The following is a 13,244-nucleotide window of genomic DNA, read 5'->3' on the forward strand; positions in this document are numbered from 1 at the left end:
GGACAAGTGCAGGGGAGGGGCATCTCTGGACACTGCCATAGCTGTGTCACTCAAAGCAGTCGCTCACGTGGTTTGATTCAGCCCAGTAAAGAACTGTGAAAGTAAGGAACTTGTTGTTCGGCTCTGCATTAAACACCAAAATTGGTTAAAGATAATTGTGATAAATAAAAAAGTATACAAGTTTCATTTAAGGACCAAAAAATGTACAGATGTGCCATATAGATTGCAAAATAGTTGGGGAAGATATTTTGGATGTACCAATTCCATGGCATATGAACTGATACACAAAACGATGCCGGCTTCAAAACTTAAAAGAGTTTTTCAATTTAAATGATTATACAAAATTCTTGCAACCAAGAGAATGTTCTATTTATGGGGGATACAACCATCCCAGATCTGCAGATTTAGCTGCGAAGAAACAGAATCATTAGATTATTTTTTTTGCTACTGTTCATATGTAGCTTGTTTTTGGTCGCAGGTTCAGGAATGGCTGAAGAATTGCAACATTTACCTGGAGCTAACTCTGCAAATAGCACTGCTGGGTGATTTGGAAAGTCATAATCAATCGATCAATAATATAATAATACTCTTAGCAAAAATATTTATTTTAATTTACAATCTGTAGAAACTATGAGAATAGAAAGGTTCAGAACTTTTGTGAAACATCACAGCACAGTTGAATAATATATGGCAAATAGAAGTCAAAACTGGATGGTGTTCTGAGACAGATGGGAGTGTCACGTCCTGACCTTAGTTCCTTTTTTATGTCTCTATTTTAGTTTGGTCAGGGCGTGAGTTGGGGTGGGCATTCTATGTGTTGTTCTATGTTTTTGTATTTCTGTGTTTGGCCTGGTATGGTTCCCAATCAGAGGCAGCTGTTTATCATTGTCTCTGATTGAGAACCATACTTAGGCAGCCTGTTTTTCCACTATGATTTGTGGGTAGTTGTTTTCTGTCTTTGTATTAGTTACCAGACGGAACTGTTTTGGTTGTTCTTTTTGTTTGCTTTGTATTGTAGTGTTCAGTTTAGTTTTAATAAAATGACGAACACTTACCACGCTGCATATTGGTCCGATCCTTCCTACCCCTCCTCAGAAGAGGAGGAAAACCATTAGTGGAGTGGTTGAGGGGAGCTGAAGGGTGGGACTAAAAATAACAAGATAACGAATGTAAAATATACAGTGTCCGTAAAATATATATAGTTTCAGAAGTTTTGTGAAACAGCACAGTTGAAAAATATATGACAAATAGAAATCAAAACTGAACGGTCTTCAAAGATAGATGGGAGTGTTTGAGGGTAGCTGAAGGATGGGACTAAAAACAAACAAGAGATAACTATTGTAAAATATACTGTGTCCATAAAATGTATATAGTATGTATAAACTGGAAGTAGAAGCCTAAAGTGTTGTTGTCCATAAGTTTACTCTAATTAGGGGAGGGGTGGTAGGGTTAGGAGAAAATAATAAAGGAAAATATCTAAAAACATATGTACAGTACCAGTCAAAAGTTTGGACACACCTACTCATTCAATGGTTTTTCTTTAATTTTACTATTTTCTACATTGTAGAATAATAGTGAATACATCAAAACTATGAAATAACACACACATAATCATGTAGTAACCAAAAAAGTGTTAAACAAATCAAAATATATTTTATATTTTGGATTCTTCAAAGTAGCCACCCTTTGCCTTGATGACAGCTTTGCACACTCTTGGCATTCTCTCAACCAGCTTCATGAGGAATGCTTTTCCAATAGTCTTGAAGGAGTTCCCACATATGCCGAGCACTTGTTGGCTGCTTTTCCTACACTCTGCGGTCCGACTCATCCCAAACCATCTCAATTGGGTTGAGGTCAGGTGATTATGGAGGCCAGGTCATCTGATGCAGCACTCCATTACTCTCCTTCTTCGTCAAATAGCCCTTACACAGCCTGGAGGTGTGTTGGGTCTTTGTCCTGTTGAAAAACAAATGATAGTCCCACTAAGCGAAACCAGAAGGGATGGTGTATCGATGCAGAATGCTGTGGTAGCCATACTGGTTAAGTGTACCTTGAATTCTAAATATATCACTGACAGTGTCACCAGCAAAGCACCATCACCCCTCCTCCTCTGTGCTTCACGGTTGGAACCACACACGCAGCGATCATTCCTTCACCTACTCTGTGTTTCACATAGACACCGAGGTTGGAAACAAATGTCTGAAATTTGGACTCATCAGATCAAAGGACAGATTTCCACCGGTCTAATGTCCATTGCTTGATGTTTTTTTGACCATGAAGGCCTGATTGATGCAGTCTCCTCTGAACAGTTGATGTTGAGATGTGTCTGTTACTTGAACTCTGTGCAGCATTTATTGAGTCTGGTAACACTAATGAACTTATTCTCTGCAACAGAGGTAACTCTGGGTCTTACTTTCCTGTGGCGGTCCTCATGAGAGCCAGTTTCATCATAGCGCTTGATGGTTTTTGCAGCTGCACTTGAAGAAACTTTCAAAGTTCTTGAAATGTTCCAGAGTGACTGACAATGTCTTAAAGTAATGATGGACTGTCGTTTCTCTTTGCTTATTTTAGCTGTTCTTGCCATATTATGGACTTGGTCTTTTACTAAATAGAGCTATCTTCTGTATACTACCCCTACCTTGTCACAGCAAAACTGATTGGCTCAAACGTATTAAGAAGGAAATAAATTCCACTTAACTTTTAACAAGGCACACCTGTTAATTTAAATGCATTCCAGGTGATTACTTCATGAAGGTGGTTGAGAGAATGCCAAGCGTGTGCAAAGCAAAGGGTGGCTACTTTGAAGAATCTCAAATATGAAATATATTTTGATTTGTTTAACATTTTTTTGGTTTCTACATGTGTTATTTCATAGTTTTGATGTCTACACTATTATTCTGCAATGTAGAAAATAGTTTTAAAAAATAAAGAAAAACCCTGTAATCAGTCGGTGTTTAAACTGTTGACCCAAAAATATATATGTGGGATTAGAAATGATGTAGACAATTACATTGATAGAAGCCACAATCTATTTTCAATATTTAAGCTGATCTACCCCCTGAATTTTTTTTACATTTTTTTAAGAACTCTGTGTTCTGTATTCGTAACATATAGGCTACATCCCAGGTGGGGGCGATAGGGGATTAACTGGATTTAAAAAACTCTGTGCACTGCAGACCGCTGTGCGACAGACGTTGGGAATGCTTTATTTGCAGCGTGCCGCATCATGGGAGCAGGCAGCCAGGCATTTTGATATGTAGGCGGACGCAGTGAGCAGGGACCTCGGGCTGCAGCAGCAGACGCGTGGGGTAGGGAGGGGAGACCGGGGGAGAGTCGTCCTTAGCATGACCCAGTGAGCACCAGAGACTGGTTTGCGCTCTCCTCGCACACCCTCTGCTACGTAATCGCTGGGAAAAAAAGCGGGGCTGCGGCTGACACAGATGCCGCTGCTGCCAAGACTAGAGCGTGCTGCCATACGTATTTACGTAGCACTGCCTGGGTATGTCTATCTGGGTCAGTAGAGAAAGGGTATTGTATTCTTGTCTATCTCATTGCTGGTCGTTGACACCCTTTTTTAAAAATCTTGCATATCTACTTTTATTTTCCCTCTCTCTTCCCCTCTCTCTGATTAGGATGGAAGCCCACAGCTGGTCACACCCTTGATTTGGATAGTTCTCTTTAACATTAACTCTTCGATGGCCAAATATCAAGCAGGCTCCCAATGAGCAAGGCAATACATATTAGTGGGGATTTTCAGCCTGCCAACAAAATTTTTGTAGTGAGTTTCAGCACTGCGGGACATTTCTCTTTGGGTAAATGTATCTCCAGTGAGGCCCAATACCACACTTACAGTACTGTACTACATGAAAATGTAGCTGTTCCAATTCACAGTTTTCAGTTATGCCTACTTAATCTAATTTGCCAACTGTGCAGTTGGTAAATTAGCCCCCCCCCCCCCAGAATTACACTGGACATAATATAATGAATTATATGAATAGAATATAGGTTGACCGCAAAATGTACTTTAGTTTTACCAATCCAGTCCCCTACACCAGGGTCTGTCCGGGGCATCCTCTGGGTGCACATTTTGGTTTTTGCCCTAACACTACACAGCTGATTCAAAGAGCCAAAGTTTGATGAAACAGCTGTGTAGGGCTAGGCAAAAAAAACTAAACGTGCACCCAGGGGGGCCCCAGGACTGACTGGGAAACCCTGCCCTACCCCATCTCCATCATTTTAACACTGGTAGGACGGAGGATAACAATTTAAATTATAGTCAAAGCTACTTCAAATGTTATACCATCCCATTCTGGCTTACCTTATTCAATGTTGGCTTAGAAAAACAATAACATTCCAAATAGCTCCACCTCCTGGAATAAAAAGACATCCATACCAGAAGAATGAACCATACAGTATACCTCTCAGCATGGCGTATTCTTAATAAACCTACCTCAGCATGGCTTATTCTTAATAAACCTACCTCAGCATGGCTTATTCTTAATAAACCTACCTCAGCATGGTGTATTCTTAATAAACCTACCTCAGCACGGCGTATTCTTAATAAACCTACCTCAGCATGGCTTATTCTTAATAAACCTACCTCAGCATGGTGTATTCTTAATAAACCTACCTCAGCATGGTGTATTCTTAATAAACCTACCTCAGCATGGTGTATTCTTAATAAACCTACCTCAGCATGGCTTATTCTTAATAAACCTACCTCAGCATGGCTTATTCTTAATAAACCTACCTCAGCATGGTGTATTCTTAATAAACCTACCTCAGCATGGCTTATTCTTATTAAACCTACCTCAGCATGGCTTATTCTTAATAAACCTACCTCAGCATGGCTTATTCTTAATAAACCTACCTCAGCATGGTGTATTCTTAATAAACCTACCTCAGCATGGCTTATTCTTATTAAACCTACCTCAGCATGGCTTATTCTTAATAAACCTACCTCAGCATGGTGTATTCTTAATAAACCTACCTCAGCATGGCTTATTCTTAATAAACCTACCTCAGCATGGCTTATTCTTAATAAACCTACCTCAGCATGGTGTATTCTTAATAAACCTACCTCAGCATGGCTTATTCTTATTAAACCTACCTCAGCATGGCTTATTCTTAATAAACCTACCTCAGCATGGTGTATTCTTAATAAACCTACCTCAGCATGGCTTATTCTTAATAAACTTATCAGGTGGTATAAATACAACTGGATTGACAAATATTGCCATTTAATGATGCAAGGTTCAAATAATGACATTCAATCATATTAAATCATATTTCCCTCAGACAAGTTTTTCTTTGCTGCGTAATGTCTATTAAAAGACTTCTGAAATGGCATGTCAGTTATGATACAATGTTGAACACAAATGCATCATGACTCAAGTTGAGTTTGTAGAAGATAGAACAACAATTGCACAGAAGTCAAAAATCAGGTGGCAGTGTTCTGCATTGGCAATGGATTTCCACACTTCTAATAACAAGCATGTCACAAACAAATGTATTGTCCAACTGTAAAATGTGGTAAATTTAGTATTGTGGTTGATTTCAATGGCTAACAGAGTTAGTTGCACTTTTTCTATTTTCTATGGCTTGACAATGACTACTGAAAATCTGTTTCTTACCTGCAAAAGCACTGGTCTGAAACTAAATACATTTTCTTGGCAAAGTATTCACGAAAGTAAGATATAATAAATAAATTAACTAATAATACTAATCAACTAATCATCATATTACAGCAATTAAAGATGCCAACAGGCTTATACCATATTGCAGAATTCATAAGGGTCCTTGTCATTACTGAAAACATAGAGAAGCAAAACAATAATTTATAATTCACCATCCCCTCATTGACTGTTCTTTGATGTATAGTTGCATATAAAAACCTGTACATCCAGATTTGAATATAGACCTACAAGATAAGAGGAAGATAAGCAGAGGAAGAAAAGTTAAAAGGTTGACTAAAGTCAAATTGGCTCTCGTTAAAAGAGGAACCATACCAAGAGCTTGTGGTATCTTCACCCTATATCGTTCTCATTGTACACCTGAAAGATTTTAACCCGTATTTTTTTTTTCAAGTACAACTATGCATTGAAAGTTACTTACTTTAGAAAAAACTGCCATCTCAAGCAAACTGTGAATGAACCTGTATCATGTGTATTTTTAAAACCCATTTAAATTGAACAAAGTGACTGTCTTCCACTCATAGCTTAAAAGACTGAGGTAATGTTTACTAAATCCTGAATGACAGCATGTTGGAAAACCAACATACAAAGAATCCCACCCCAAAAAACTGAGCAGAATATTAACCTGGATTACTCCATATTTTGTCATTTAAGACCAACAAATTATTTGAACACATATAAAAACAGTTTTGTAGAACCACTGATTCCATTTAAAACATAATCCAAAAACAGATGGCACTGATTTAAGTCATATTCACAAAACTGTGAGATTTAAAAAAAAAAAAAAAAAAACGTTTTGTCAGTACATCAAAGAAAAAACATTTTGAAATTCCCTTCAACCTGGACACAATTTAAAAACGTTATTACATAATCTACAAGAAAAAAAGAAGGATTTACCAAATCGAAATGTCTTGGATTTAGTTAAGATAGCAAGGTAAAATATTACTAAAATATCCCAGAAAACCAAATAGTATTTTCAACTAAGGTAATGTAAGATATATATACTGAACCAAAATATTTCAATGTTTTTACTGAGTTACAGTACATTTAAGGAAATCAGTCAATTGAAATAAATTCATTAGGTCCTAATCTATGGATTTCACATGACTGGGCAGCCATGGGTAGGCCTGGGAGGGCATAGGCCCAGCCACTGGGGAGCCAGGCCCACCCACTGGGGAGCCAGGCCCAGCCAATCAGAAGTACTTTTCCCCACAAGGGAAAAGGGTTTTATTACAGACAGAAATACTGCTCAGTTTCCATCAACTGTCTGGGTGGCTGGTCTCAGACGATCGTGCAGGTGAAGAAGCCAGATGTGGAGGTGCTGGGCTGGCGTGGTTACACGCGGTCTGTGGTTGTGAGGCCGGTTGAACGTACTGCCAAATTCTCTAAAACGAGGTGGCTTATGGTCGAGAAATGAACATTCAATTATCAACCAACAGCTCTGGTGGACATTCTTGCAATAAGCATGTCAATTGCATGCTCCCTCAAAATTTGAGACATCTGTGGCATTGTGTTGTGTGACAAAACTGCACATTTTAGTGCCCTTTTATTTTCCCCCAGCACAAGGTGCACCTGTGTAATGATCATGCTGTTTAATCAGCTTCTTGATATGCCACACCTATCAGATGATGGATTATCTTGGCAAAGGAGAAATGGTCACTAACAGGGATGTCAATAAATTTGCACAAAATTTGAGAGAAGTAAGCCAGTTTTGCGCCCTCTCGGGCTTGTGCGGTGGAAGAGGTCTTTGTGCGCTATACTCAGAAATGTCTCAGGGCAGTAAGTTGGTTGTCTGTTTAACTCTCTATTGTTGTGGGGCTGTGCTTTGGCAAAGTGGGTATGGTTATATCCTAGCTGGTTGGCCCTGTCTGGGGTTATCATCGGACAGGCCCAGTGTCCCCCGACCCCCTGGTCTCAACCTCCAGTATCTATGCTGCAATAGTCTGTGCCGGGGGGAGGGGGGGGGTCTAGGGTCACTATTTCGTATCTGGTAAAATTCTCCTGTCTTATCTGGTGTCCTGTGTGAACTTAAGTATGCTCCCATCTCTCTCTCTCTCTCTCTGAGGAGCTGAGCCCCAGGACCTTGCCTCAGGACTACCTGGCCTGATGACTCCTGGCTGTCCACAGTCCACCTGGTCGTGTTGCTGATCCAGTTTCAACCCTGGTTATGGAACTCTGACCTGTTCACCGGACATGCTACCTTGTCCCGGACCTGCTGTTTCGATCCTCTCCCTCACCTGCTGTCGCGACCTCTGAACGAGCCATGAAAAGCCAACTGACATTTACTCCTGATGTGCAGACTTGTTGCACCCTCTACAACCACTGTGATTATTATTTGACCCTGCTGGTCATCTATGAACATTTGAACATATTTTTGAACGATCTTAATGGCCATGTACTCTTATAATCTCCACTGGGCACAGCCAGAAGAGGACTGGCCACCCCTCAGAGCCTGGTTCCTCTCTAGGTTTTTTCCTAGGTTCCTGCCTTTCTAGGGAGTTTTTCCTAGCCACCATGCTTCTACATCTGCATTGCTTACGGTTTGGCGTTTTAGGCTGGGTTTCTGTATAAGCACTTTGTAACATCTGCTGATTTAAAAAGGGCTTTATAAACATTTGATTTGATGATTTGTGCATGTGGAAAATTTCAGGGATATTTTATTTCCGCTCATGAAACATGGGACCAACACTTTACATGTTGCGTTTATATTTTTGTTCAGTATATAATCTCTTGCTAAAATTATTTGGCATCATACATCTTCTGGCTTCTTCGTGCCTGGTTGGTCCACGCAGTTTAACACCAAAACACTTGGTACATTTCACCTGTGTTTTCCATCTCTTCGCTTCTGTAGGCAACCAATGACAATTCTGTGGGAGCAAAAACGTCATAATTAAGAAAACATGAGATTAGTGTGCAAATTTCCTCACTGACTGTATAAAGAGGAACTCAAGGTCAAAAGTAATTCAATTTGTATTAGGCTAAATTCAGAGGACAGATCTTGACATGTTAAAAACATTTAATAATAATAATTCAGGACACACAAGTAACAAATGCCTTTACAATTAGAAAATGTACTCATTCTACACATCCTTGTCATCACTCACCTGGACCTTTTAAATCACTGATCTTCTGGTTCTGACTGTGATTGCTTGAAACATAGAGGCTCTTCCGTGGTTTCATTGTCATTCGTTTCATATTCATCATTGTTATTTTCATCATCTTTGTCGTCAATGTCGTTTTCTTCATCATCCCCTTTCTCTTTCACTTCCATCTCTCCCTCACTGTCACCGTGTGTCTCCTCTTTACCCTCACTGAAAGGGTCAAGGCCCTTCTCTTCCCTCCTGCTGATCTCCGCAAACCAGTCCCGCACCTGCTCATAGCTCATACTGGACTTGGCCACCAGTTCATCCAAATCTTTCTCATTTAAGACCTTATGCTTGAGGTAGTGCTCCTTTAAAATATCTTTACCCGTCTTGACTTTGATGGTAGGGGGTGTTTGTTTGCAGGGGTATGGCCGCCTCGTCCTCCTGGACCAACCTCGAAAGCGTTTCCGTGGCTTCTTCTTAAGATCACCTCCGTTCATTGCCTCGTTAACCTTTCCACTCTGATACAAGTAGTACCACTTCAGGTTACTGTTCTTGCAGGCATAACGGGTGTCTCCAAACCAGTTGACAATGTAGGTTCTGGGTAACCCGCTCTCCTTGGCCATCTTGTCGTACTCTTCAGCAGAGGGCCACTGGGTACGAACAAAGGCGCTTTTCAGGACGTGGAGCTGCTCTGGGGTTTTCTTCATTATCTTCCGGCCGCTGGATGGCGTCCGAGCTTCTTGCCCAGAGGAAGGCACTTTGACCATTTCACTCTCTAGCTCCTCTGTGCCATCAGAGTCCAGTGGCATTTTTCTCCTCTCAGAGAACCAGGCGTCCACCTCTCGCCTGGTCAGTTTAGTCTCCATCCTCAACCTACTTAGCTCCTCATCGCCTGGCGTGTCAGACTTCTGGTAGCTGGCCTCCAAAAGCAGAAGCTGCTCCGGAGTCTTTTCCTTGAACTTCTGAGGTGTGAAGTCAGGAAAGGCGTGGCGGAACTTGATTCGTGGATCATAGATGGGCCCTTGGGTTGTGAGAGAGGATTCACTGGCTTCGTCGCTGGAGTCGATCACAATGGCTGTGCTGCTGCTGCCATCGTTACTGTTGGTGTTGACTGAAATGTCATTCAAGGCAACGCCTTGGTGATCCTTTGAGTTGCGTTGGTTGTAACGTGTGTCACTGAACCACTTCTTTATTGCTCTTTTGGTGAGGTTAGTGACCTTCATCAGCTGAGAGATCTCTGCCTCAGTGGCAAACTGTCTCCTTAGGTAACTGGCCTTCAGCTCTGCTAGCTGCTCCTTGGATTTTTTGGGTCGCACTCCCAGGGAATCGGTACTGAGTGGAGAAGCGGTCTCAGAGGTGGAGGGTTCTGTTACCTTACTGACACTGGTTCTGGGGTTGGGGACCCCAGCAACAGCTAACGTGATGGGTGAGGTCACAGGGACAGCGTTGCCACCCCCTACCTGAGTCAAAACCATCCCTGGTTGCCCTACAATCTGACAAGTCTGAAAGATGGACTGCAGGCCATTGGCTGCCGTAGCAAAATTGGCTGGGATGACAGTGATGGTCTGTGGCACCGCCTGCACTGAGCCGTTGAACTTCTTCCTCCTGGCCTCCTCCACCTCCTCTGGGGTCCAGCTCACACCGTGCTTCAGCCGCTGGGCAGAGAACCACACCTTTATCTGCTCCTCTGTGAACTTGGTTTGTGCTGCTAGACCCATGATCTCTGACACAGATGGGTAAGGGAACCTATTATAGGCACTGACCAGCAGGACATTATTGTCCATGGCCCCATTGTATGTGGGGATACTACTGACTGGGATGAGGAGCTGGGTCTGGGAGGTCTGCTGATTCTGCAAGGCAGACAGAACTTGAGCCAATGTCCCTGGAGGGAGCATTGTGGTGGAGTTGGTGGTCTTTATTTGGAGCACATTTGGGCTGTTGACCATTATGCTTTGCTGAATAGGTTGAATGGTCAGAGGGGTTGACACAGCCACTACAGTGGGGGTGACAGGAGGGGGGGGCACCTCTTCTTCCCCATCACTCTCCACTTTAATGACACTGTTATCTGCCATTTTGTGTGAGCCTGTAAACTTCTTGGCCTCAGCCCTACTCTTGAGCTTCATGATTGGTGTCTTGCTTAGGGCAATACCCTTACAGGATGTGTCCTCATCCTCCTCAACAAAACTGCCATCAAAGGTCAAGTCATTGACTCTCTGCTCAAAGATGGTTTGATTGTTGCTCTTCACCATGGTCCTGGTGAAATTGTCTTCTCCAGGGTGGTGGCGTGCATTATGCTCCAACAATGCATCATACCTCTTGGTGTGAAAGTCACACTCAACACACACATAAGATGAGTTTAGAACTATATTTGGGTGTTCAGTGTCCACATGCAAGGTAAACATATTGAGCTGTGATGTCTGAAAGCTGCAGTACTTGCACTCATAACCTCCTTCTGCTGTACTCGAGTCCATAGTTTTAATGAAGTGGTCCATGGCCTGTGTGTCTTCCTCACTCGGGTTGCTTTCAGTTGAGTTTTCCACAGGACAGTTAGCTGCCCCCTCGTCAGTCTGTTCATCTCCCTCTGTAACGACCTCCATGTCAGGGTCTGAATCCACCATTTCAACTGGAGGGAACATGCAAGGCGTTGTTGATTTTCTTCTGCTCGCCATTGTGTCTTATCTGTGCTTGTGTTGAATATATATATATATATTTTTTTAATCAAAATTTTAGTTCAGCCCTTGTCGATCCATGCAGGTTACTTCAGGAGTTCAAACTTCAAAGTTGACTTATCCTTAAATCCTGCAAGAGATAGATCCATATTATATGCACATAATTGAGAGAAAAATTCAAGGTCTAAACATGAATGCCTATCTACTACAATATTTAAGAGGGGGGTCTCTACTGCAGTGTCCTTTAACAGATTGTTGTAAGTGTGGTGGGACATGTATAGAAAGTTTCATTTCACTAATACATTTGCAAGTCGCTACATTGTTTCCACTGCCAATACTAAACTCTCACAATTGAAGTCTTCAAAGCGCTCCACAGAAACACCATTAATAAGTGGCTGTTTATATGCATTCTGGCCCAAAGCAAAATGATTTGAGAAAACTGCAGGACAAGACATGTTATTCCTAAATCGATGTAGTATTACTAATGCCTCTGTATCGTATCATTAGTCTGCTAACTACCAGTTTGTTAACCAACTTGTCAGTCAGTCACACTGCAAATAATATTCATCTGTCACTTGTGCCGGTCACGAGTGTACGTATTTTTCTGTTTTGGGGGGGATGGGAGTATTCAGCAAAAAGTGGGAAATGATAGTCAAATCTTATTCATTTGAACTATTACGTGTGTAAAACTACCTTCACGTGGTGTTAATTTTATTACCTACCCGTGTAGAGAACTGTCGCTTACAAGCATCTTGCAACAACCAGTTAGCTTCCAATCTGACTGCTGATGCGCCGTCTTCCGCCTTTGCCCAGTCGTTCCCTCCCCAACAAATGCACTGTCGACTCCGGCAGTGGCCCACAGGAGCAACGAGTCCATCTGTTGTTATCATAGACGCAGAATAGTGAATGCGCCGAGATTCGGTTGTTTTTTCACTCCCTTTCCCTTTGCCTACAAAACATCACCTTGTTTGGTTTGTTCATGCATTTAAACCGGCCTAGATGTAGACACCGATGGCTCATCGAATCTAACGATAGTCATTTTTTTATTTCCTTCTTCCTCTTCTTCGGTGGGGTTTATCGGCGGTTGGCATTCAACGTTATGGTGCATTAACGCCACCTACTGTACTGGAGTGTGGGCCAGCCTTGTTGCTTTTAAATAAGATAAAATATTTGATACCATATATAATGGCGTTCTACTCAATAAACTCTTTAAATTAATGTCCTGTATCTAATTCTCCCTCATACTGCCCACAATGTAGCAATACATGTTCCACGGTCTCTGTTTCCTGGCAGTAATCACACATTCCTGTTGAATGCTTTCTTATCACATTTAAAGTCTTATTTCAACCAGCTGTGTCCCACCCTTAATCTTGTAAAAATAGCCTAACTTTCCTCTGCCCTTAGTATCTCTATTCCACTGCCATCTCTGCACCATCACTGTCCAAATCAGGCTTTTTGCCCTCTGCCTTGCTCATTGAATTTACAACATCCCAACTACTAAGTGCTTATTTAGCCAGTACATCAACTCCCTCGTTCCCCTCCACCCCCACATGGGCTGGGTCCCAACTAAATCTTATCTGTATACCCATCTGTCTAATCCTGCCATGGGTTTGTAGTACATCATAAAGCAGGTATTGTCGGCTACGTGAGGCTCATTATGTAGATAATCTTAAGAAGAACTAACCCCTTCTCAATTATCCTAAAGGCCCATAATAATGTTGATGTGAAATGTTGGAAAAGGAGGATAAAATTGCCCCATAAAGAAATCAAAAAGACATACAAAAGATACAAATACT

The 13,244-nt window shown here is 41.7% G+C and overlaps 1 protein-coding gene across 1 annotated transcript; it reads right to left on the minus strand.

Annotated features, from left to right (window-relative positions):
* Window positions 1-8,327: 8,327 nt before the first annotated feature.
* Window positions 8,328-12,530, minus strand: LOC110488324 (zinc fingers and homeoboxes protein 1). The gene is made up of 3 exons (XM_021560527.3): window positions 12,171-12,530; window positions 8,798-11,578; window positions 8,328-8,560 (listed from the first exon to the last, which is right to left on the minus strand). Exon 2 carries the CDS (start codon window positions 11,446-11,448, stop codon window positions 8,812-8,814), a length of 2,637 nt encoding a protein of 878 aa, XP_021416202.3. The 5' UTR covers window positions 11,449-11,578; window positions 12,171-12,530; the 3' UTR covers window positions 8,328-8,560; window positions 8,798-8,811.
* Window positions 12,531-13,244: the final 714 nt, after the last annotated feature.

Source organism: Oncorhynchus mykiss, chromosome 30, assembly GCF_057628025.1.
Source record: "Oncorhynchus mykiss isolate SJ-2025 chromosome 30, ASM5762802v1, whole genome shotgun sequence".
Lineage (NCBI taxonomy): Eukaryota > Metazoa > Chordata > Actinopteri > Salmoniformes > Salmonidae > Oncorhynchus > Oncorhynchus mykiss.